Raw genomic sequence first — 22,960 nt, 5'->3', positions numbered from 1 at the left:
CGGGGCAGCGTAAACAAAATTTCTGATCTTCACCGAAAATGATCGACATCGGCCGCTGTTATTACACTACGATTCACTCGCAAACACTTTCCAACGACGGCCGCTTCCTGTTTTGTGGTAGCAACTTTGGTGAAATATTTGTGTTTAGGTAACGGTTATTTTTAGGGAAACTTTCTACCATACAAAGTTATTCACATCCGTTGTATGCTTCTTGCAGTGTGGAACGGATAACATCCAGCAATGGCACGGATGCATCGCGGATGGAACTGGACAAACTGCCCACCATACCCGTACAGACCCTTTCAGTGACGGACCGTTGTCCGATCTATAGCTTGTCGTTTCACAAAGATTTTTTGATCGTTGGATTAAACGGGGAAATATGCGGGTACCAGTGGTCCAGCAAATCGGGGTTGATTGGAAAGAAGGGCTGGACAGTAAAATTGCCTGCACCACGTGAGAGTGCAGATATGAGCGAGGTAAACTATCTTTGGTTGAGCGGACACGACGATCTACTGTACGCAGGTTGTGGCGACAATGTATTGTACGGAATTTCGCTCGAGGATGGAAAAGTCTGCCGCGAGTTTAACGGTCATACGGACTACATTCACTGCGTAACAGGATGGTAAGGTTTTTAGGTTTCGTGATAACTATTTCTCGTACAATATTCAAATCCTCCTGTCTCTTTTTAGTGCCAGCAAGTTGGCAACAGCTTCCGAGGATGGTTCGATAATGTTGTGGGACAAAAGGCAAAAGACGTCCTACGCAAAAATTGAACCCCACAGGAAACCAATTTTGCAACGTCCTGAATTCGGTCCGTGGCAAGGTACAGTTTCCATGACGGAGGATTGGCTTGTATGTGGCGGAGGACCCCGATTTTCTCTGTGGCATTTGCGATCACTCGACTGTACGGCCGACTTTGACTTTCCCGAGCGCGTGCACGTGTCCGGGTTTGTCGATGATCTTATCTACGTCGGTGGTGACTATCAGAAGTTCTATCAGTACAACTTTAACGGCATCGTAACGGCCGAAATCCCGACCTCAGGTTCATCCGTCTATAGCGTGGCGCTGCAGACGGAACCGTATCGATTTCTTTCGATCGCCGGCGCTTCAGCACAGGTCGACGTTTGTACGAACTTTTCCTATCGCGACATCATTTTAAACACGTATGTAAAACCTTGAAAAACAAGCATATGTTCATATGCACAATTGAATCTGTTTATTTTTCAAAAGAAAGGCGCAAATGTACATAACACGGTTTACATTGCGTGCTACGGGAAACTAAATAAACTAACCGAAAAAATCCCTCGATACCGTTGGTCTGTTGTGTTGGTTGGGAAGCAATGAGCGTGTATGAATTGACTTCTATTTACACTGAGTGGCAAGCTGAAAAGGTGCCTCACTAGGCCAATTGCCAATTTAACTAATATCCATGTATCGAGAATTATTCGTGGGCCTGGGGCGAACTATCAGCTTGCCCGTCTCGTCGCAGGACATGTTGAACTCTGCCAGCACATTTCTTGTGCGCGATGTTATTATTTGCGGGGCAATAACGAGTTTGTGAATCCCAAACACGAAAAGGATCACTGTAAAGAAAGTATAGATAATTGCAGGGACGTCTCACGACAATACGTAGCTACGAAAATATATACATAGGATGATGGTTGATATCGTGAAAATTGAATGATTCAGCAACGATTCCATCAACGGCACAATCGAAGTCCGCGGATCTGTTAGCCAGTAAAATGCACCGACGAAAGTGACCAACGCAGTTATGCCTAGCAGCACTGGAAAGAAGTTTAAGGTACGTATTCGTAAACTATCCGATTGCAAACGGTTCAATAAACAAATTATTACGCCTCCATCGCAGTGTAGGTGGCTGCAGGCAGGCTATCACTTCGGTCAGTCTTCTCTCAAACGCTTTCAAATCTGTGGGGGTTTAAAGGGGGAAAATAAACGCGGGTTAGCAACACAACTCATCCACTTCAATCCATTCCAAACTCACCCTCACAAGCCGACGTTTCCGAGGGAGACATTTTGGAGCGATTACGGCGAGCAATTGTGAATCTATGACTAATACCTTGCGGTACACACTAGCTTACACTAAACAGATATACTCCTGAGCCTCGCTGGATAGTACTTAAGCGCACGGCATATTTGTAGAGCAGAAGATTCACCTTTTTTCTACAACTACAGGCGATGCCAATGTTGATGCAAAAAGATGCGCGAGAGCAGGGAAAAATAAACACACTTTGACAGTGGGAGGTTTCTATCCGCGGTCATCGAATGTAATACTGTGAACTAAATATTCGGCTATCGAAAGTAAAATGTTTCCTATTTTCAAGAGCCGGCCCCTGTTTCCCCACTGTCTATTTGGGACGAATATTTGATTTTATAAGTTAATTTTAAGGTCCTGTTGCCTCAACTTCTAGCCTTGTTGACAGCTGGAAATTGTCAAAACACTGTTCTTCCCAGCTGCTGTCAAATGAGCAGAACCAGCAGAAAATTAAAATTTGCTTGCATTTCCATAATCTCTGTTTGCGATTGCTAAAAAATAAAGTATTTCGTTGTTTATCGCCATTCTGTTGTCATGTCCGTTTATTGAAAAGCAAAACAACCCATCTGCCTTTGCTGGCTGCGAACACCTTAATTGCGAACAAGAAATGTACACTCTGTGGAAATTACTTATTTCTCTGTTCCGTGAGTATGCAAGCGAAACAAAATCGATTTCGTCTAGATTTTGACTGTGTTTTAATTAAATTAAACTGTCGCGTACACTTATCTCTGCGATGATTTCAGTTTGCATTACATTGGTCAACAGTTCCCGAGTGCTAGAATTAAGCGATCGGTTTTTGGACGTTCGGAATGAGGGCCAATGGTTTGTGATGTTTTATGCGCCTTGGTGCGCCCACTGCAAAAAACTCGAACCGGTGTGGGCACTCGTCGCACAGGCCCTGTACAATACGAACATCCGTGTGGGACGTGTTGACTGTACGCGATTTACGGCCGTAGCGCAGCATTTTAAAGTAAATGCATACCCGACGATAATATTGTGAGTAAACGTTCCCTCTACATACCGATAACAGAGCCACACCCAACTAGAGAAGACAGAAAAAACTGGGTTAATTCCCTTTTTATTTTTTCAGCGTCAAAGGACCTTACGATTATGTATACAATGGGGAACGTTCCAAGGAGGAATTGATTCACTTCGTTAATCGGATGTCCGGTCCACCGGTGCAGCTAGTTACGCGGGCGGACAGTATCGACATACTAAAATCGAACAATCCTATCTTCTTCACGTACGTCGGTAAGCAGTCTGGGTTGCTGTGGGACGTGTTTTACAGTGCGGCAGAATCGTACCAAGCGCATGGCTATTTCTATGCCACTTCGGTCGAAATCGCCAAGCGACATTTTGATGTCGACACCGTCCCATCGGCACTGGTGTACAAGGAACGCAGTCACTATTATTTCCCTTATTCGGACAACTTCGAGCGGATTGAACCCGCCCATTTGAACGAAACACTGTTCCGGTGGGTGAATGAAGAGCGCTTTGCTACCTTCCCGAAGGTAACGCGCAGTAATATTCATCACCTAGTGCAAACCCAAAAATACCTCGTACTGGCAGTGGTGGAAGAAAACAAGCTCAGCGAGATAGCGGCCCACGAGCAGGAGTTCCGCGACATGGTGGAAATTTTCGTGCATAAAAATAAGTACAAATATCACGGCCGGTTCCAATTCGGCTGGGTCGGTACACCGGAACTGGCACGCTCAATCGCAATGGATAGTTTGCCGACGCCTCACCTGTTGGTGCTGAATGCTTCGACGAATGAGCATCACATCCCCGAGGACGATCCACTGCAGCTGACACCAGAAGCGATCGAAATTTTCCTCGACAGCATCCACAACCAGACAGCACCAACGTTCGGAGGCAATTCGCTACCGGTTCGTATTTACCGTGCGTGGTTCGAGGCAAAGACTTCGCTGTACGAGATGTGGATCGGTAATCCGGTACTGACGACGGTGTTGTTCGGTCTTCCGCTCGGCTTCCTATCGCTCATTATGTACTCCATATGCTGTGCTGATATACTCGATGCGGAAGAAGAGGACGAAGGTGCCGAACAGCGACACGAGAAAAAGGAGTAAGATGCATGAAGCAATTCTTTTTTGCCGCGTAATCCATGACAGTGTGGCCTGACTGTTCACAGTAATTATATTTCCAACCTTACAGTCATGGATCTTGCATGGGCTTTCACAACCACAGCAAAACAGGATATCTTTCTAGTCATCTATTGAGTTTACTATGGCTGTTTTGAACAGTACAAGATCCATGACGATTCGGTTGGATATACAATTTCCAAAAATCGACCGTCATAACAGCAAGGACTCGCGAACGGGGGAACGTTAAATGGAGGACACTCGACCGTGGACCCCCGACGGGAAAGCTTGCTCACACACCTTCTCTAGTCATACTATTTTGATTTTTTCTATATAATTAATAACTGTCCATTCCGGCGGCTCGTTGGCACTTGACCGTGAATTGCGTAATGCGTCGCCAATGACTTACTACAACTTAGGTAACAAGTAATAGGATCATTTTAGACAATTTTTAAATCCCCGAAAACTAACTAAGCCCACAAAGTTCGGCGGGTATTTCGTACGTGTTTATGTGTGCGTGTGTGTATCCGATGTATGTTTAGAATGTTCTCTTTTTTAGCAACGAATGAATCAGAAGAGAAACTCTTAATTTTTACCCAAAACTTTGCGTCGAACTGAGATGGTTGTTATTGCCGTTTATTGAGTTATGTGATGACATGTGAGCTGCGCTTGCTTGTAATATCGGTGTTCCCACAAATTGTCCTCATTTTTTAGTGCCAGTAAGCTAAGCGACGAAAGCCGTTCAACGCGATGAAACATAAGAGATTAAATACCATAATCATCATCGTCCTCATCGGAGTCTAGTGCAGCCCGCCTTCGGTCAAACTTGACCGTTGAGTTGCTGCGAGGCATCTGTTGATTGAGGTTTTCGAGTAACTTCACAAGGCTCGCATCGTCTAGCTTGTCGCCGATCTGGCGCATCTGTGCCATCCGAATGATCATGCCCTCCACCATTTGTGCCTTTTCCGGTTTGCTTAACTTGAGCGTGTTTAGCCGAGCACGCGCATCCTGATCTAGTAGCTGGGCCAGCATCGAATTCTTCATCTCTTCCTGCGCCTGCCGTTGTTCCTGCATGGCTTTTTGTTGCTCCGGATTAGAACCCTGTGCATGAGAGTGGACTTATTAGATAGATATTTCCATCGATATTTTTGTAATTTCGCAACTTTCATTCATGTTGCTACAACCGTTTCACTAAATATAGACACATTTCGACGCATATTGTATATTGTAGGTTGTGAGTAATCATTTTCAGGTGCTGAGCTCACACCATGAGCAAGCGCTGGATGCATACCTGCATTTGTTGCAGCCTCTGTTGCCGTATCGCTTCAAGTTCTGGATCAGCCATTGCGCTTATTTAACTCTGTTATATTACTCGCCACAGAATATTGAATATCGCACTTTCATACAAAATGCGGAGAGTTATGTTCGAGGCAAAACAATTTCTTTCTGTTTTTCTTGGGTTCTACCGGGTTTGACATTTGATATGACAGGTAGCACAGGGCGGTTCGTTTGTGCAGACGTTTATTACAGCCATTATTGAGAAAAATCCTTGTTTATTACGATAAAAATTGAATTTTGTTCAATCAAGTAATGATCCTCAAAGAAAATATTTAAAAATGCCACTGAGCAACAGATTTGGCAATCGAATACGTATTTGACACTCGTGCTATCAAATTTCAAAATGGCTACGTAGAAATGAGCACCATGGCCTCACCTGCTCAATGTACATTGTTCGTATACTCCGTTCCTGGAATTCGTTTCATATGCCGTCTGTGCGTTTACAATCGCGCGCGAGTTCAGTTCTCTCGCATCGCCCGCTTCTCGACGTTCGCTGTGTTCCGGCTCGTGGGGGGTTTGTTGCTGCCAGGAAAAATCGCATCCCCTAAATGCTGTTTATGTGTAGTGCGCGTCCCAATCCATCCCTTAACGTGCCCACTAGTGACCCACTAGCCGTGTGTTGTGAATTGTGAGTATTTTTGTGAATCGATTCGGCTACCTATCCCGTTTCGTGCCTTCGGAAATTGGGGCACAAAACCCACCCTGAGTGGGAGCGCGAGGAAAATAATACAACGTATGCATGCACACACCGCATACCAAGAGTGGCGTTCGCAAGCAAGTGGTGTGAGTGAAAACGTGTTGCGGGCAGGCCCTGTTTCACCCTAAACAACCCCCCACCCCATTGTGGGCCCTCTTTTGTTGGTGTTTTTTTTCGCGGCATCCAAGCAACCCCTTGAAATTTTGTTCGCGTGTTTAGTGTGTGCGTGTTTGATGGTTTTGTAGTAGTCACATCTAGTGCGGTGTTCCCGTGGAATCGTAGCACCCCAAAGGAAGAAGAAAAATAAGGGGAGCCATTCAGGTGCGTCACCTCCCGAACGCACGACGGTTGTTTTGTTACGTGGGGTTACGCGGTGCAGTTCCCGTGAGAGTGTGTGGTGGTGACTAACCCCAAAATTGTGTCCCCCTTCTTCGGTCCGAAAAAAATAAAAACCCGAAAGAAAGCATCCGATGCGATCGGGGTTGTACAAACAACGCACATGGAGTTGAATAGGTACAACATCACCGTGTAGTCACTCCAGGGTGCATGGTATTTCGTGGCGTAGCGGAAAAGAATGAAGGAAAGGTGAAAGAAATTAGGAAGCCGTAAAAAGAAAAAGTAAACATAAACCATCCGCGCATCCCCTTTCCGGGTGGATATGGTTGTGTGTGTGTGTGGATGTCGATCGTGAATCTTCTTTGCTGCAGCAGAAAATAAGCAGGTATGTTTCTTCTTCATAATATGCTACCCTTGGGGGTAGTCGGACAGGGTAGGAAGCTGCACACCGTTTACTGCAAGTTGTGCAAACACAGCAGCACACGCCTTATGCACTGGCGTAAGTGGGTTTTCTATAGTGAAAACGAAGTAGCCCTGGGGGTGAGCGGTATTTTAAAGGCGGAAAGAACACCTGTATAGTGGAACGAACGGACCGATAGGACGAATAGGAGGCGGTGATGGATGGGAGGGTAAAAATATGCTCACGTTGTGTACGATTCGAGCCGAGTGTGAGAATTTAAATTCAAAAATATGCTCCATTGCAACGGTGGTCGAAGTGAGACGAACATCAACAAAACAGAAAGAAAGAGAGGAAGAAAAACCAGGAACGCCAACCGGAGTTCTGCTGGGGAGTTTGAGGTCCATGGAAGCATAGTGGTTTGTCATAATCCGCGCGTTGTAAAAGCGCGTGGCGAGCGAGAACTCTACTAACGAGCAAGAATGGTGGTTTGACCGGCCACTGGTAAGCACAAACAAGTTTGGCTTTCCTGGCTTTCTTTCCTTCCCCGATTCCACCCGGATTATGAAGGGCGTCCAGATTTCAGTGACGTGTTTTGCTGCCGTAATCAAGGTGACGCTACGGGGTTTGTATCCATTTATTTTGGCTTTCCCCTCGGTTCTTCAGGGTTTGCGCGCATAGGAGCTTATTATGCAAATCGCTTTCGCTATTTCCGAAGGAGGAAAGGGAGAAGTGAAGGTGTAGAATGTACTGGGGCGTTGGTATCTCTTCAGCGTATCGCCACGCAAGACAAGAAAACCGAGAAATTGAAATAAAATAAACCGGTATCAAACAAGACGCACCGCGACGGATAGTGAGCTGTCAATTGTTGGTGGGCTTTAGTTTCTTCTTTCCCTTTCCCTTGCGTATACAGGGAGAAAATTAAGGGAAAAACACCTCACTAATACTGCTTCAACGATCGTTTATTATCTTGCGTACTACTGGCTGGTGGTTTCTATGGCAACTTGGCGGATGGCAGCATGATAGCTGAACCAGCGTACCGGTTTTAACTAAAACTACCTGAAAGCCTGTTAAAGAATGACTAATCCTAATGAATAAATGTGTATTCTAATGGGTATTCCTTTCAACAGTTAAGGAAAACTATAAAAGCTTTGAGTTTTTATTTGCGAAAAGAAAGAGCTAACAGTCAACACATTTCTGGAGATGTTTTTTTTAAGGTTATCGCCCTTTTGAAGTCGTCCAAAAATTCACCTGCTTTGGGTCAAAGATCAATACCGATAACTATATTGATGGTTAGATACGCGCTAAAATGCAAACCGCCAAATGGTCCTTCAACAGTCTAAGGACATTTCTCCACTTGAAGCATGTGTCGCGACGATCAAATCTGGGAAATATTACTCAGAGACATGAACTTTGTCTAAAGCTGACAAAAACCTGTTGATTGCATCCGAGAGGAAGAACTTCAGAAATTTTTTTGACCGCTAGAACGATGAGCTCAACGAGCTGTACAGCAACGATCAGCCTGTGAAGTCCTTCTAGGTCGTCCACATGGAAAAAGGAGGTAAGCTGAGCCCAAATTAAGTCCACCAGAAAGACAGGGAAAATTGATTGACGATTATGACCGGTTATGATGATCTGCAGTCCAAGATCGCGAAGAAGTTGTAGGGCTAGGCCAGCCATCTATCGCCTCTATAGAGATAGACTATTGTCATAATAACCCAGTTTGAGTCGGACTGTGTAGTAATCTTGCAAGAATCTGAAATATTGAAGGGACTTTTTCGGAAAGACACCTTGTATATCGTGGAATACGGAGTACGGACCAAAAGATAGGAATACATTGACGGAAGTATTCCAAAATTGCTAACTCAATTGAATGATGAAAGTTGATTAGGATTTCAACACTGAGGAAAATATAACTTCAACTTACGGCTGCAGACTTTCGTGCAATAAAGTTTCTTGTTGCTAGAAATAAACAATGGTATTATTTTATTTACTTTTTCTTGGACAGACCAAAGTAAAAGCGTCCAAAGGTTTGTTCATTTGATATCAACAAAATGTTTCTCTTTTTAACACTGCGTGCAGCGATTTTGTTTCTACCCCGTGTGAAAAACACTACAAACAACCGACAGCAACTTTTGATTTCGATCTACACTGGCACGTTAGCAACGTTTCACGTCGGCCATTTCGCAGTGAAACTACTACACCCCGATGGACGGAACGTGGCAAACGTTTCACCTTCGCTTTACGTGCACCATTGAGATGCAATTGTTTTGCGTTTTGTTTCATTTTTTTTGCGTTCTCTTCACCGTTGCATGATAATGAGCTGTGTGAACAAAGTTTCGCCATCAAGCGAAAGGGGGTGTTTTTTGCATGAAAAAATGGGCTAAAACTCTCCTCGGGAAACTCCCTTATCTCATGCTGGGGGAGGGTGTTAAGCAGCGGCAACAGTATTTGCTACGTAGTTAAATTGTATTTCTCTATCAACCGGACAACACTAGCACACAGTGTTGGTTGTGTTTTAACCAAGGGCACAAAATCTATTTTTTCGAGCAACATTTTGTTTAATGAATTCATCGCAACGCCGGTTGGAGCTCGATCGCGAGACGGACACACGCTGGTCATGATTCATCGTTCCCTCGTTGGACGTTGGTCACGGACACCGGCACTGCACTACGTTCAATTTCTTCTACCGCCGTTGGAAAAGTGAATGGAACAAGACAGGTGGAAGTGCGTTCCCATGGTCACATTCCATTGCAGCCGGCAAATCATCAACAACGCATGCTTGGTTTGCAAGTGATGGTCGCAAAATATTTACTAGAAGTTGCACAGTGGACGCATATCGGGATTAAAATAATGTTTTTAAATTTTTTTGTATATCAGTACTCGTTGTATTTTTTTTTCGCAGTAAAACGAGGACTTGAAACCCTGTACATTCGGAGAAATAAATTACCAAAGTGAAGGACAACAATTTTTCCAAGCCAATGAAATTTGACAAATAAAGTGAAACGAATATTTCCCAAAAGTATAGCTACAATCAGTCCAATGATTGGCACTGTATCAAAAAGATTATTTAATACTCTTTAAAGTACAGTTCATCAATTGAAAGTTTGTAAAATATTAGTAGAGAGATGATAAAATATATAAACATTATTTCAAAAATTTTACAATTTTCTATCTAACAGAGAAGAAAATAGTAAATTTTTGTACATTTGCGCGGTCACTTGCAATGCTTGTTGGTAAATAGTTATGAAACTTGTGTTCGAAAATTTAGTTGTACAACTTTAAAAGACACTGCACATGTTGGTAATATTTGCCCTTTAAACAGCGAAATAAGTAAATTAAATTAAATAAATTTGAGGAGGGTTGGTGGTGTGTCTTTTGCGGATGTAATTATGAAAATTTCATGACCTGCTGTGTTTATCCACTGTGTTGTTGGTTTGTCCAATGTAGAATATTATCGTACTATCACGATGATGTTTTTGAAATCCAAACAAATACCATAACTAGCTGAAGGAAGATGTAGACATCTAAAGTAAATTATATAATAAAAAGGCATTGAATTATTTGATATACAGCCATTACTAATTGGTGCATTTGCATATGCAACACTTCGTTACAAATTGTTTTCATCGCTGCAATGCTTTTGGGTGGACCTACTTCGGGGGTCGTGTCAGATGTAGACCACGGTTGTGCGATTGTTCAATATTGCATTACGGTGCGATAAATCCACCAAACGCCACGCGCGTCCTCCAGTGAGCACATTCGTTCACGATCAGAGTGATCGTAACACTCGAACACAAACAAACCACCTCGCCTGATGATACATAAATCCGTGATGTTGTTTGCCGAGATGGGCTCATTAGATGCAAACGATCGGCTTCTTGGGGCCGTGTCCCCTCTATCGGGACGCATCATCCAGGTCAGCGCGAAGAAGCCGTCTATCGATCGGTTTCCTAGCGTGCCGTTGTCTGCTACTCATCTGCGATATAAGATACGCGGCATAGGATGGTTCCATGATAGTATCGATGAATACTGATGACCTTCTCGGGTGTTTTGTTGTACCGGGCCGTGTGCATCGGTGCAGCAACTATAGCACCGTGAAGTGAAACACACTAGATGAAGAATGATATTTCATATGATAGCCCACTAGGAATCTCGCCGTCCATCTTCGAGTGTGCTCGTTTGTTGGCGATCTTCGAATGAATTCTAGACGCAGCCTTAAGTAGGTCTAGCCGGTTTGGCCGACCGGAGATCAGAGAGTGGTGTGTTTGTGCGAAACACTCCCAGACGGCAGAAGTGTTGGCGCTCATGCGAAGCTATACTTCGGCACGCAACGAAGGCCAACACGCAAACGTAGCTGCGTTTGTGGCCGGCTTTTACCACCTCGCTACTCAAGCGCGGTCTATCGTTTTCCTTTCGCACAACGCCACCCGGCGCACGGTGGATTAGCGATGCAACGGAAGTGAAAACGGTGCTATCGGGTCCAACGATCGGCCGATGGTCACATGGCCGGGAAGCCGGATAGTAATTATTGAATCACGTTGCAAATCTAAACACACACACACACCTTGAGTAATATTAGGAGTGTCGGTTTGTTCCCTTTCTCCAGTTAATAAATGCTTATTTAGCTGCTAAATGGGAATTTCTTGCTGACAGATGATATTGTTTGGTTTTACGATGGTGGTATTTTTAATTGGAAACAAACTGTTTCAAGTAAACTTTCGATTTGTTGCTCTGTTTTATATCTCTTCTAAAATCTTTAATTAATTACTAGTTTCCGTGAATATTGTCCTTATTAATCATTTGTAAACTGATCTGTACGATCTGTGATATTGCAAAATACAGGGTTTTCCAATAAATATGAACCGGCGTGGCCAACTTGCTGAATCGCACAAATGAATAAGATAAACGGGAAGATTTATCGGGAAACACAAAACACTCTGGATCCACATAATTAAAATACAAAATTTTGCGAAAGAGTGAACATAAAACATGTTTGTTTGAGGGGTTACTTTGACCCTAATTTAGCTCGTCATCCAGACCAGAATCAGAATCAGATTCACCCAAACATTAGTTTCCATGGTAGGAATTTCCATATCAATTTTGTTGACCAACTTGCAGCTTTACGTACTGCTCCCGAAACGCTTCCCAGCCAGCCAACCAATATGTGCCGGATTCAAACGATCAATTGCCAATTCCGTCCAATGCATATTTCATGTAACGAAAATCCACCGAACCACTTGTCCCTGTTTGACGTAAAACGATCATAACGGAACTCCTCCCGTTCCCTGAGAAGCGCAGAGTGCCGAAACAGTTACCCGGCTAAGTGTAGCAATTGCACGCGTGATTTATCTTTCGACTTCCCTTTTTTCCATGTTCCAGCGATATTAGTAATGACCGTGGTTGGTGGTGGTGCCGTTGCATCTGCTGCCTGCCAGGAAATTAAAAACTCATCCCCCTAGTACCCGACTTGTCATCATGTGCGGGGGGTGTGTGAGTGTGTGTGAAGAAATGGGGTGAAAATTGGTCTACAAAGTATTTTTCTGTTTGCTCTGGTTGCGAAGGTTGGTATTCTTATTATTCAAGAAGTGTTTATTTTCGGAACTCCTGTCCTAACCACCCTTCTGGCCCGGTAAGCGTTGTCCATGACGCTTTCTGCTTCATTACACTTCGCCCGGCCCATTTTACAGCTCAGTTCCGATGCCGCGATTCGTTCTGAAGCCTTTTGGAAGGCAAATAAAACCCCGAGATTGAATGGAACTTCCTATGCGGTGTCTAATTCCACCAGAAATCCCATCTAATTAACATACGCGTTAAGAGGGGGGACGGTTAGAATGGAAGACAATGTTCCGTTTCGAACATCTTCCGAGCGTGCGTTGTTCTGCGTTGCTAAAATTGCGTTGTGTATGACGTTGTGAAACGGATTACGAAATCGATCAACGGGGAAAAAACAACTTCAAACAACGTTTCGACCCAATGACGGGCATTGAATTCCTTTCGTGCATTACGGTCTCTGTGTGTCATCGGGCCTGGCAATAGCTTCACGGTTGAGCGATTGTGGTTGGGAGTTCGGGTGATGGGGATAGTTCTAATAAATTCTATTACTACAGAACGAGATCGATGATGGTGGTGAGATGGTTATGTGGTGTTTATTTTGTTGGGTTATTGTAAAAGTTGTTGTTGCATTTTGAAAAAGAAATAGAATTTTATAAATTGCTTGAAACTCATTTTTACGTTTATTATATTGCATTATTTGTTCATTATAATTCATTTATAATTTTGAATTTGAATGAGAACGACTATGAGAATATGTAAAAATATGTTGTAATGATAGAGGCGGCCCTAAAGGTCCCAGAGAGTCGACATTCGGTCTACACCGTGTTCTAGTTTCTCGTAACACCAAACACAGGAATGTACCTTACATAGTATTAAAGCATCAATTAATCATTTCCACCAATCTGAACATTTGATATGTTCAAATTCAATTCTGTTATTATTGTTTTTAGTTATTTTTAATCAAATAAATAAACACAATAGATTCTTAAGTACAAAATATTTTAAACCTAGAGCCAAAAATGCACCTAAACTTTTGCAAACACCCATTCGTTCTATTTAGAAGTGGCGACGGGCGCTTTATCGGTCAGCAGCACGGCTAACTAGATCGAATTGCATAATGCAACAGATTGCTGACGCCCGAATGGGGTCTGGGGCTTTGTTGAAAGGTCGGGCTCAAAATGGGAGAGTTTGGAATCCTAGCAAACCGTGATTGATAAATTGATTTAACCATCTGAACTTTCGTTCCATTTCACGCAATCGACACCCATTCTACCCTTAACCCTTCAGTGTACATGTGAGCGATATCGCGAATTTAAAATGCATAATGTAGATGGTGCAGTTTTGTTAAGGGTGTATCCTACCTGCACAAATGACCCATATTCAGTATGCTTCTTCTCAACAGGGGAAACATTCAACACAATTCTCATTGTTTCTTGCCGCACTGAACGTAGCCAATTAGTCTCGCATGAGATTCACCAATACCACCGTCGCTTGTAATGTACGGTAAGAAAATTACTCCACGCCATACGATATTCAAATGAGATGACCACTACAAACCCTCACCCTCCGTATCAACTTCTCTCCCTACCTCTGTGTGTGTCGACCCTTGTTTCTTACATTTTGCTATTGCGTCGTTGTAAATTCCCTATTTGCTGGAAATCTTCCTCACCATCGCTGTGCATCACACGCAACTGCATTCGATATTATGTGTGTGCAGTTGCATACAGTACACCTCCAGCCACCAGCCCCTCTACCTAACCAATTCACCAAACAGCCAACAAACGATGTAACGCATCATAAATATTATTGCGCAAAGTGGCTGGAATTGTTTTTTGATACAATATTCGTCACATCTTCCACACAAACGCTTGCGACACAATGGGTGGAATAAATTCTATTCCCAGCAGCGTCAACTTGTCGTGCAACCAAAATGTTCTAGTTTGGCAACGGCATAACAGGTAGCAGAAGGCGGCAAAGAAGGGCGTAAAGCTATTTCGTGCTCTAGTGCTAATTTATTCCCTTTATTTAGCGGGAGTCACTCGAAAAGTGCGCCACAAGACTTACGCAATACGCGTTCATTTCCATCAATTAGCATAATTATTTTGCGTATATGAATGCCGAGGGGGGGAAGAAATGGAAACCGCTTAGAATGATTGGCCGCTGTTAGCAATAAAGATGGATCTTTTTTATTACTTTCCGAGAATGTTTGGAATCGAATCAAATTGAGGTTTTAATTTACAGGTTGGTTTGGTTTTAAATTGCAGATTAAATTTACATTTGTCTTACCGGGCGCTCTGCCGCAATTGCAACCTTTAAACATTAAAAAAACGCGCTGTGGCAATTTTCGTTAAGGGCGTAATTGTACACCCTTGCACAATCGTCCCAGCATCAAAGATCAACTAGTGGTTAAGCTGTAGCAGACTGTAGCAGAAAGAACACGAAAAAACAACATCTCCACTTTTTTAATTGTGTTCTGGAAGAGCCGAGACAGACAGACAGACAGACAGGCAAAAGAACACATCCGGTACCGTTTAATTTTCATTCAAAAAAGGTTCCCGTATGTAATTTGTCACTGGTGGGCAAAGGCAAAGCAGCACGAGTGGTTGTACTGCTATCGGATAACAGCCCTAACCCTAACCTACATCTTGACCGACCAAGACCATCTCCTGGGATATTAATTTCATTATTGAAGATTCACCTTCCGTGAGCGGGTGACAGACCCCGATGGCACCGGGTAAAACGTGGGCGTTCGTTATGACGGCACTTGTCTCCGTCCACAAAACCTTGTACGTTACGCGAGTACGAACCTTGTAAGCGGTAGTCAGAAAGGGTGTCCACTTTTAAAACGTAACCACCCCATGTATACACCATCATCATCATCATCATCATAATTACATTGATGTGTGGTCATCGTTGGCTGGTAAGTTTATAGAGTTGTTGTTTAGTTTGCGAGGTGATGAGTTCATGATGAAATGGACAACCTCTAACAACTGTGCTATTTAGACGTGTATTTATTGTCCACCCAAGAGCGGGTTTACATCCCATGCCTTCTTGTCCCAAAAGCTTTAAGCAAATAGGTGTCGTGGAGCTGAGATGTCTGTCGGAGCTGCGAGGTGTGCTACACAGTGTTCCATAGTTCTAGAGATCACTATTCACACCAGATGGGGAAATTACTTTAGAACTCTTACCTCATCACAACAACAAATTGCTTCGTTTGAAGTCCGTTTTCTCCGGGCGGATTTGAAATATCCGACGATCGAAACCGATCGCTGTGGTCAACCCTTTCTCAGGATTTTCTTTTATGTGCTGTGAGCGGGCCGGGTGGTATATTAGTAGCAGCGCCAATCTTCACACCACAACACCAATCCGTAATCCCAACCGGACCAAACTGCTACGAGTCAATAAATTCAACAAAAGCCATAAGGTCTAAACAAACTTCTTGAGGTCTTGAGTTGATTAATGAGAATAGAATTTCAATATATGAGTTTGGATCTTATGGTGCCGTATTACAACTCCATAATTAACATAAATTCAATGAAACTCTAGTGTGCAACTACTGACACAACAGACAAGAGATGTCTTTTAGCCAAATAAAACGTGTTTCCTCATTATAATATAGCTTCAAACCTACACCTACTCTAGTGTCTACCTTGAAATATATCAGTATATTATTTTTATTATATGCAGAGTTCCTTACTGTTGAAGTATTACACTGAACAGAAAGGAACGAGATCATTCCCAAAGTATATTCTTACGGGACACACAATATAAATAGTTAATGTTCAATTTTAGAAAGAAGGATAATATTTTGATAATAATGTAAATAGTGTTACCAAATGTTGATCAAATGTTTACCTTCCTTCATTCAACCAACTCATCAACCTTGTGGTAAATACGATCACCCAGGAATTCATTCGGCGCCAATTTAACCCTTCCAACACAATGTGCCATTGAAAATGCAAGACTAATTGCAATCGACCCGCCGGATATGCAAAAAGAGACGTTGCGCCCCTCTGCTACCTCGGCTGTACTCACTTACTTGTGAAGTCCAACCACGGCTCGCTCTCGATGCAATCTTTGGAATTGGAATTTTAATTACTTTCCCAAACTATCAATCGCAGTACAGGCGCGCTGGCAAGTAGACGTTGTAGGAGAGGAAGGTATGGTCGGTGATGCCGACCACCTCGTTGACCGCGTGTGTCATACCGAACAGGAATAACGTTGCTCTGCCGGCACGTTTGCCAGTGAGAGTTGACGGTTTCCGGCGGTTTCCTTCCCTTCGTATCTGTATATGCAGGTCTACTTTTAAGGCGTCCAAGTGCATCGGAAAACGGCCGAGGCACGCGCCTTTAATCGTTTAACTCATCAACAATTCACCGTCCGTGTCTGGGTGGATTGTGTCGTCGCCTCCGGGGAGAAAGGGAAAGAACTTGTTTTCGCGGTCGCATTAATTGATTTGTTTCTTTCTGTTTTTACTTTGCAGTACTCGCGGTTGTCTTATCATTTGTACCGTGCGCGCTCGAACCGCCGATCCGTCGTTTACCGATGTGCTAAAAACCGGTCAACACAGCTCCACTAATCGACGATGGTTCAGCTGGAACAGTAATTAGAAGGAACGAAACCGGGGCCCTGTCTGAGCAGTTAACTGGACAAATCACAGACGCCGAAGAAAGCGATCCATAAAGAGCGTCCGTCGCCCATTCCTGCTTCCTCGTCGCAAGGGACCAACTCGCAGCGCGCGAGATGCGACAGCATTTGCGTGAACAGCTAGCGGTCCGTTACCACCTTCACCAGCGACAGCACAACCAGCAACGACGTCATGCCGGCAATTAAGCCAAACATCTACGCCGTGATAGTGACCTCGGTGGGATTCCTCTGTCTGGTCATCAGTGCGACAGCGGTCGGGGTGCCGGTATGGGCGTACTACGAGGGCCGCGGTATGGGTGAGTGTTGGATGAGACAGTGCCAGCTTTCGTGTTTGTTTTTTTATTGTATTGACTCGATTTTCTCCTTTTTACAGAGGATCGTGGATATTTTAGTCCTTGGCAAAAGTGTCAGGTGCTCAACTATCGGGAACGGTGCGGTGATGTTGGACGCTTCAAACCGGATGGTAAGAATACATAGAATGTAGAGAAACGTTAGGCTTAAGAAGGATATCAATTTATTACTAACATGGCAAGGTCGACAAGTACTGTCAAGATCGTTCCTCGGTAGAATCTTTTAATTAAGCTTTGGTCCGGCAACTGGTCCTTTGGTGTATTGATAGCAACGCTGGTTTTCATACGACAGGACCGATCCAATATTCCATCCGGACCAATCTCTCGTACGCAGGACTAACTATCCAGCTAAGGGTAAATAAAGTCAAAGAAGAAGCCAGAAATGGCAGAACTAGAGAGCTCTTGAGGTTGTTGTGCCGATAAAGAAAAAGAAACTTTGGACTTTTGGATTATGATTTTGGACAAAAAGTATTGGAATAATCCCACACTTATTATACAGAAGAATACCACTTCTGTTAAGAACAAAGACTAGAAACATTTGCAAATGTTTGCCAGTATGTTAAAACATTTTATTTCACTGCATAAAACAAGTAATGTTTTTGATGAAAACACGATGAAGATTACAATTTGTTGCCATCTCAGGGATTTCTTTTTACATTCTTCTATCTTACAGCTTCTAATAGTGTGTCCTGTACGATTTTGTGCGAGAAGAGCACTTCGTAAGAAGATGCCTTACAGAAATGGAAGGATCAGTGTAATGTTAAACAAACCCTTCGACCGAACCCGGATGCGTGAATGCTGTTATTAAGCTGTGTGCCCATTTGGGTTGATCACGCGGCACCATGTGACCCGCATCACGCACCAAAACCTCTACTAGGCCGAATGCCAGCTTAAAGTAGGCTGCAATTTCACCGTCAATCTCTAGCTTCCCTCTTGGTACGCTCCGGTAGTAGTTGGCACCATCAAACTGCAACATCTGCAGATAGTTTACCATCATCGGATAAGCACAGATGATGTCCAGCTGACCGTTGTAGAACATGATCCGGTAGTGTTGCAACAACTCGGCAATCCATGGTGCTACACTAGCGAACACATCCTCCTCCAGGAATCGTTCGACCATATTGTCCTGGTCGAGATCGTGAAATGGTTGATCACCGACGTGCAAAGCGCGTCGCGTTTCGTCCAGATTTAAGAATCCCAACAAATATACTGCATCCGTAGGATCTTCAGCCGGGTGCAGATAGTTGTAGTACGTTTCGAACCCGCTCACGTTGCGGAAGAATGAACCACCACCGTTTGCATCACCATCGAGCAGATCATCCATAATCTCGAACGCACAGCGATAGTTGTCCTTCGCGAGGCAGGCTGTGACGGTTTGCTCATCCTGTTCGAACCGTTCCAGTGCATTGCTATCAATCAATCCGAGCTGGTAGAGATACTCGCCGTAGTTTAGTTGATTTACCGGATCACTGTACCCGTTACCAATTGCCATACCCGCCAGATTGACGAAGAGTGATGTGGGGTTGGCATTCTTCTGGTGAATCGTATGCCCCAGCGTAGGAACATACTTTCCCGCATACGATTCTCCCGTAATGTAGAACGGAAGTGATTGTAGCATCGGAAAGAGCCGTAAAAACTGTACCACAGCTGAATACAGCTCCTCGCCTATCTGTACCTGGTTGCGTGCATAGCCCGTTTCACTGTCGGTAAAACTAAATCCCGTCCCTACCGGATTGTCAATGTACAGCATATGATGGTTCTGATACCAGGAGTACTCCCGTTCTACTACCATCAGATCCGCCGTAACACGTAACGGTCCATTCTCTTCGAACAGTCCGAACAGAGACGATGCGCCGGGGCCACCTTGCAGCCAGAGAATGAGCGGTGCCGTTGTGCGATTCTCTTTCGCCGGAAAGTACCAGAAGTAGAGGTTCGAGTTGAAACGCTTGTCCACCGTGAGAAACCCGGCGTACGATTCGATCCCTCGAATACGACTGTGTTGGACTCGGGCCGCACTTTGACCTGCCGATATGTTTCCACTTTCGATGTAGGGTGTCAGCAGGAGTGGGTCGCCATTGTTTCCTTTTATCGGGGAGGACAAAAACTGACCACGAGGCCATATTTTTTCGTACGGATTAATGAACAGACCGTTGGTAAACTGAAGCACTAATCCTAGCAGGAGAAATAGTTGTTCCATCGTAAGGAACATGGTGATCTTCGACTGAACTTCTCAACAAATGACTCTTCCTCCTACAAACTACAAACACTAACTGATCGACGGTACGCTACAGCAAGCAAAACTGACTGGGCCGGTCTTATCAGACAAAGCAAGACGTACAAATGACGATGGTCTTTATAGGTGATTGTGAAGTTTCGTCTGTGCCACTAGTGGAAGTGACCAAGCATCACCGAATGCTTATTGAGTCTGAACTCTGATTTGTGTTCTACAACAACATAACAAAACGGCATTACATTGATAATCAGTGCAGCGGGACAACATTTGAAGAAGCATCCAATTCCTCTCACGATTCGCCTCTTACTGTGGTGAAAAGCAAATAAGAATAATTTAAGAGATTATATTTGCTCCTCATATGTCTGAATTGATTAAATTTTAGATATAGTAAATAGCGTTTAATATCGTTATACCAATGAACAAACCTTTTCAGAGTTAATTGTTAGTTTTCTTATTAACATACTTCCATATTGTTTCATTCAGCCGTCGTGTTTGTGAGCGGACTGTTGGCGGTCGGTGGATGCGCACTGTTCGGGATCTTTTGCGTCCTGAGCATAATCCAAATTGCGATGATATCGTCTCGCGATCGTGTCTGTATGAGCTACAAAGCGCTGGTAATGGTGAAGCTAGTCGCAGCCGTACTGGCCGCCGGTCTATCCATAGCGGCTGCAATTCTGTTTGCGCTACAAACCGATGACTATGCTCGAGGCTATAGGATCACACGGGGGATATCTTTCTATCTGCAAATTCTCGTGACGGCACTGTCCCTAGCGCTGCTCGCTTTGGCCGCGTACGATCGTATCCTTACGAAGCGACCCGAGGGTGACCCAACCATGTTGTCGAACGCAACGTCCAACGGTCGAGGAGGTGGTCGTACCGGTTCCACCTATAATAATCCCGGCTTCCGAGAGCCGTCACACAATCCCAATGGTAAGTGGTAGATGCAGGATGTACCACACCGACCAGAAAGTATGTGCTTATGTGCTTACTACTTCTTCCCATTTTAGGCATTGCAGTAACAGATTCATCCGGGCGGCCATACTCTTCCGGCATGAATGGTAGTATGCAATCGGTCAACACGACCGTTACAACCGTCTCGAACGGTTCGACGATCGGGTCGGGATCAGTAACGAGAACACCGTTACGATCGAGCCTCAAGAAACCCCGCCCACCAAACACAACAACGGACGGGTTGGGCATCCGCAATCCCGGCTACTCCGGCGGCAATCAATCACCACGAATGCAGCGGAACGGTAGCGTTAAGAAGGTGCGTATCCAAACGCACAGCACAGATGTTTAGTGAATAGTAAGATTAAGAGCATAAAAGAAGGGGGTAATCGAGGGTACTAAACGTAGGATAGATTTCTGTCGCTCGCAACACTCTCAAGCATTCCGTCCAATTGTAATCCAGCACGTCCATGCTAGAAGACAAGTGAAACAAATCGTACTGATTGTAAATATAGTATTTATGCGTGACCAATATGCCACAGCCTGGCATACAGCGGACGCCAGCCCCTTTGGCGCAACAATCCATACTAGAGATAATCAATTGAATAAGTATAGCACGCGAAGGCGGAACCATTGGCGTACACGACCAAATCGGCTTGAAGCGTTTGAGCGAGCTGCTAGTTAGTAGAACATAAGTGTCGACAGTCCAAATGCGCAAAAAGTGCTTTAGTGTGAATTTGTACGGTTTCTTACTGCTAAGGGCAATTCTCTTTTCACCCGGACCAAGTAATACAGGTTGCCTTACTACTTACTAGCGACAACATGCCACTTAAACGCACGTGTATTCGTTCGTCCATTTTGTCGAGCAAGTATTAGTTCCCTTTATGCCACTTTTAGAATTCTTTAAGGGTCACTGTACGGGAGGAAATAGTCGAATGCTGTCTTGTTTCTTAGCAACAAATGACGGGCAAACATGTGATTGTAATTCAAGATCGTATTATAATACGGTACAAAGCTGGACACACTCTCACACGTAGCCTTTTCCATGGGTTACGCCATTTGTTTTAATCACTAGCTGTTAAATTTACGTTTTTAAACTCTTCATAGCAACATATCTCGACAGGCGTGCGTGGATAAGCAATGATTGCGGTCTTCCAAGGTTGTTAGTAGCGTGTAGTAAATGTAGGAGATATCATTAAGCGCACGTCCGCATTCCGCATTGAAATGTATTCCGTCCCGAGGGAGAAGATTCTCGTTAAATTAGTAGCATAGCAGTTTAGTGTATCGCATTGTTATTATTCATATTCCACCTGATGCAGTAGCAGCATTCCGGTCAGTTTTAAATCTCTCCTAACAACCGTCCGTTTGTGTTAATGTTTAGAGTTTTTTGGGTTCCGGTGTGAGACTGTGCTCGCACATGGAAACTTGTTTATTACTTAACCATAAGAGCATTAATTGCAATTTGTAATCGCAGACCCTTAGAAGGGTAAGTCTTCGTTTTTTTCGCGGAGACATTAACAAACAGTATCTGAATTAAAACGGTATAGTAAAATCATCATCTATCTATATCTATCATCACATATCATCTTTGGAACGCAAAGTATCTAAATATAGCGATGTGATTTTTGCTCCATCGTTTTCTATTTGTTTGAGTCACAGCCAAGCAGCGCTTGATTACATGTAGACGTGTGAGTGTATTTTGTGTGAAAGAAGCACAGCTTTTTTATCTATGTTTATAAAAGGAAGAAAAGATTTATTTGCTAGTTAGATTTTTTTTATTACACTAAAGCAGTGAAAGGCAATACAAGCGAAATGTGGGTAAGGGCATCACGTTCTAAACCATGAGAAAGACAGTAGCCGATACTGTGATTCATTAAAAATGAATTCTATAATTCCTGTTCGATCGTATTACGGTGTTTCTCCGTTGTGACGAGTATTTCTTTTTTAAATAGTGAGTGGTGTGTAAAATGTAGGAAAAGGAAGCGTAACAAATGACAATGGAAATCTGTAATAAATCCAGAAAAAAATGTTCACACTACTGTAGTAAAGGCCGAGGGAAACCCCGAAGTTGCAAAACAAATCCGTTGTAAAATTGTTGATTTATGCGGAAAAAATGAAAGAAATGTGTAATGCGCAATATTCGATTGATTCAACTTTCATACTTGTTTTGTATCTTTTGCATTAAAATACATCAACTTTCGTTTTAATTTGATCGTAAGATATCCTTCTCGAATAAGACGATAGAGCTTTTCCTAATAATTCCCATTCATTTGCCAGATACTTAGCAGTACCCAGTACCAGTAAGG

At 43.7% G+C, this 22,960-nt stretch overlaps 6 protein-coding genes across 7 annotated transcripts; 3 read left to right on the top strand and 3 right to left on the bottom strand.

Moving 5' to 3' along the window:
• Positions 1-7: 7 nt before the first annotated feature.
• Positions 8-1,302, top strand: LOC128302248 (THO complex subunit 6). Its single transcript, XM_053039029.1, has 3 exons — positions 8-148; positions 218-622; positions 690-1,302. Exons 1-3 carry the CDS (start codon positions 39-41, stop codon positions 1,177-1,179), a joined length of 1,005 nt encoding a protein of 334 aa, XP_052894989.1. The 5' UTR covers positions 8-38; the 3' UTR covers positions 1,180-1,302.
• Positions 1,198-2,403, bottom strand: LOC128302250 (nuclear envelope phosphatase-regulatory subunit 1 homolog). The gene is made up of 4 exons (XM_053039030.1): positions 2,003-2,403; positions 1,855-1,926; positions 1,650-1,784; positions 1,198-1,583 (listed from the first exon to the last, which is right to left on the bottom strand). Exons 1-4 carry the CDS (start codon positions 2,031-2,033, stop codon positions 1,417-1,419), a joined length of 405 nt encoding a protein of 134 aa, XP_052894990.1. The 5' UTR covers positions 2,034-2,403; the 3' UTR covers positions 1,198-1,416.
• A 162-nt stretch (positions 2,404-2,565) lies between these two features.
• Positions 2,566-4,716, top strand: LOC128301476 (protein disulfide-isomerase TMX3). Its single transcript, XM_053037979.1, has 3 exons — positions 2,566-2,697; positions 2,797-3,049; positions 3,144-4,716. The coding sequence occupies exons 1-3, from the start codon at positions 2,661-2,663 to the stop codon at positions 4,138-4,140; spliced, it is 1,287 nt and encodes a 428-aa protein (XP_052893939.1). The 5' UTR covers positions 2,566-2,660; the 3' UTR covers positions 4,141-4,716.
• LOC128301477 (programmed cell death protein 5) lies at positions 4,710-5,605 on the bottom strand. Its single transcript, XM_053037980.1, has 2 exons — positions 5,444-5,605; positions 4,710-5,253 (listed from the first exon to the last, which is right to left on the bottom strand). Exons 1-2 carry the CDS (start codon positions 5,495-5,497, stop codon positions 4,918-4,920), a joined length of 390 nt encoding a protein of 129 aa, XP_052893940.1. The 5' UTR covers positions 5,498-5,605; the 3' UTR covers positions 4,710-4,917.
• Positions 5,606-6,522: 917 nt separating this feature from the next.
• On the top strand, positions 6,523-22,728 carry LOC128300971 (uncharacterized). 2 transcript variants are annotated; one of them, XM_053037242.1, is made up of 5 exons: positions 6,523-6,908; positions 16,960-17,419; positions 17,497-17,586; positions 20,190-20,636; positions 20,714-22,728. In XM_053037242.1, the coding sequence occupies exons 2-5, from the start codon at positions 17,296-17,298 to the stop codon at positions 21,004-21,006; spliced, it is 954 nt and encodes a 317-aa protein (XP_052893202.1). In that variant the 5' UTR covers positions 6,523-6,908; positions 16,960-17,295; the 3' UTR covers positions 21,007-22,728. The 2 variants fall into 2 exon arrangements, with proteins under 2 accessions (XP_052893202.1, XP_052893203.1); XM_053037243.1 differs by lacking the exon at positions 6,523-6,908 and having other exon boundaries at positions 16,912-17,419.
• LOC128300970 (vitellogenic carboxypeptidase-like) lies at positions 18,125-19,682 on the bottom strand. The gene has a single exon (XM_053037241.1). It carries the CDS (start codon positions 19,680-19,682, stop codon positions 18,234-18,236), a length of 1,449 nt encoding a protein of 482 aa, XP_052893201.1. The 3' UTR covers positions 18,125-18,233.
• Positions 22,729-22,960: the final 232 nt, after the last annotated feature.

This window comes from Anopheles moucheti, chromosome 3, assembly GCF_943734755.1.
Source record: "Anopheles moucheti chromosome 3, idAnoMoucSN_F20_07, whole genome shotgun sequence".
NCBI lineage: Eukaryota > Metazoa > Arthropoda > Insecta > Diptera > Culicidae > Anopheles > Anopheles moucheti.
The sequence above is the reverse complement of the archived record's forward strand: the minus strand, read 5'-3'. Positions and strand labels throughout refer to the sequence as shown.

Coding starts and splice junctions, on each gene's coding strand:
- LOC128302248 (XM_053039029.1), top strand. CDS start 39: ATGATCGACATCGGCCGCTGTTATTACACTACGATTCACTCGCAAACA. Junction 149..217: donor GGTGAAATATTTGTGTTTAG/GTAACGGTTATT, acceptor TGCTTCTTGCAG/TGTGGAACGGATAACATCCA. Junction 623..689: donor ATTCACTGCGTAACAGGATG/GTAAGGTTTTTA, acceptor GTCTCTTTTTAG/TGCCAGCAAGTTGGCAACAG.
- LOC128302250 (XM_053039030.1), bottom strand. CDS start 2,033: ATGTCTCCCTCGGAAACGTCGGCTTGTGAGG. Junction 1,927..2,002: donor GGAAACGTCGGCTTGTGAGG/GTGAGTTTGGAA, acceptor AAACCCCCACAG/ATTTGAAAGCGTTTGAGAGA. Junction 1,584..1,649: donor GATATCAACCATCATCCTAT/GTATATATTTTC, acceptor CTTTCTTTACAG/TGATCCTTTTCGTGTTTGGG.
- LOC128301476 (XM_053037979.1), top strand. CDS start 2,661: ATGTACACTCTGTGGAAATTACTTATTTCTCTGTTCC. Junction 2,698..2,796: donor ATTACTTATTTCTCTGTTCC/GTGAGTATGCAA, acceptor CGATGATTTCAG/TTTGCATTACATTGGTCAAC. Junction 3,050..3,143: donor GCATACCCGACGATAATATT/GTGAGTAAACGT, acceptor TTATTTTTTCAG/CGTCAAAGGACCTTACGATT.
- LOC128301477 (XM_053037980.1), bottom strand. CDS start 5,497: ATGGCTGATCCAGAACTTGAAGCGATACGGCAACAGAGGCTGCAACAA. Junction 5,254..5,443: donor AGAGGCTGCAACAAATGCAG/GTATGCATCCAG, acceptor TCTCATGCACAG/GGTTCTAATCCGGAGCAACA.
- LOC128300971 (XM_053037242.1), top strand. CDS start 17,296: ATGCCGGCAATTAAGCCAAACATCTACGCCGTGATAGTGACCTCGGTG. Junction 17,587..20,189: donor TGGACGCTTCAAACCGGATG/GTAAGAATACAT, acceptor TGTTTCATTCAG/CCGTCGTGTTTGTGAGCGGA. Junction 20,637..20,713: donor GCCGTCACACAATCCCAATG/GTAAGTGGTAGA, acceptor TTCCCATTTTAG/GCATTGCAGTAACAGATTCA.
- LOC128300970 (XM_053037241.1), bottom strand. CDS start 19,682: ATGTTCCTTACGATGGAACAACTATTTCTCCTGCTAGGATTAGTGCTT.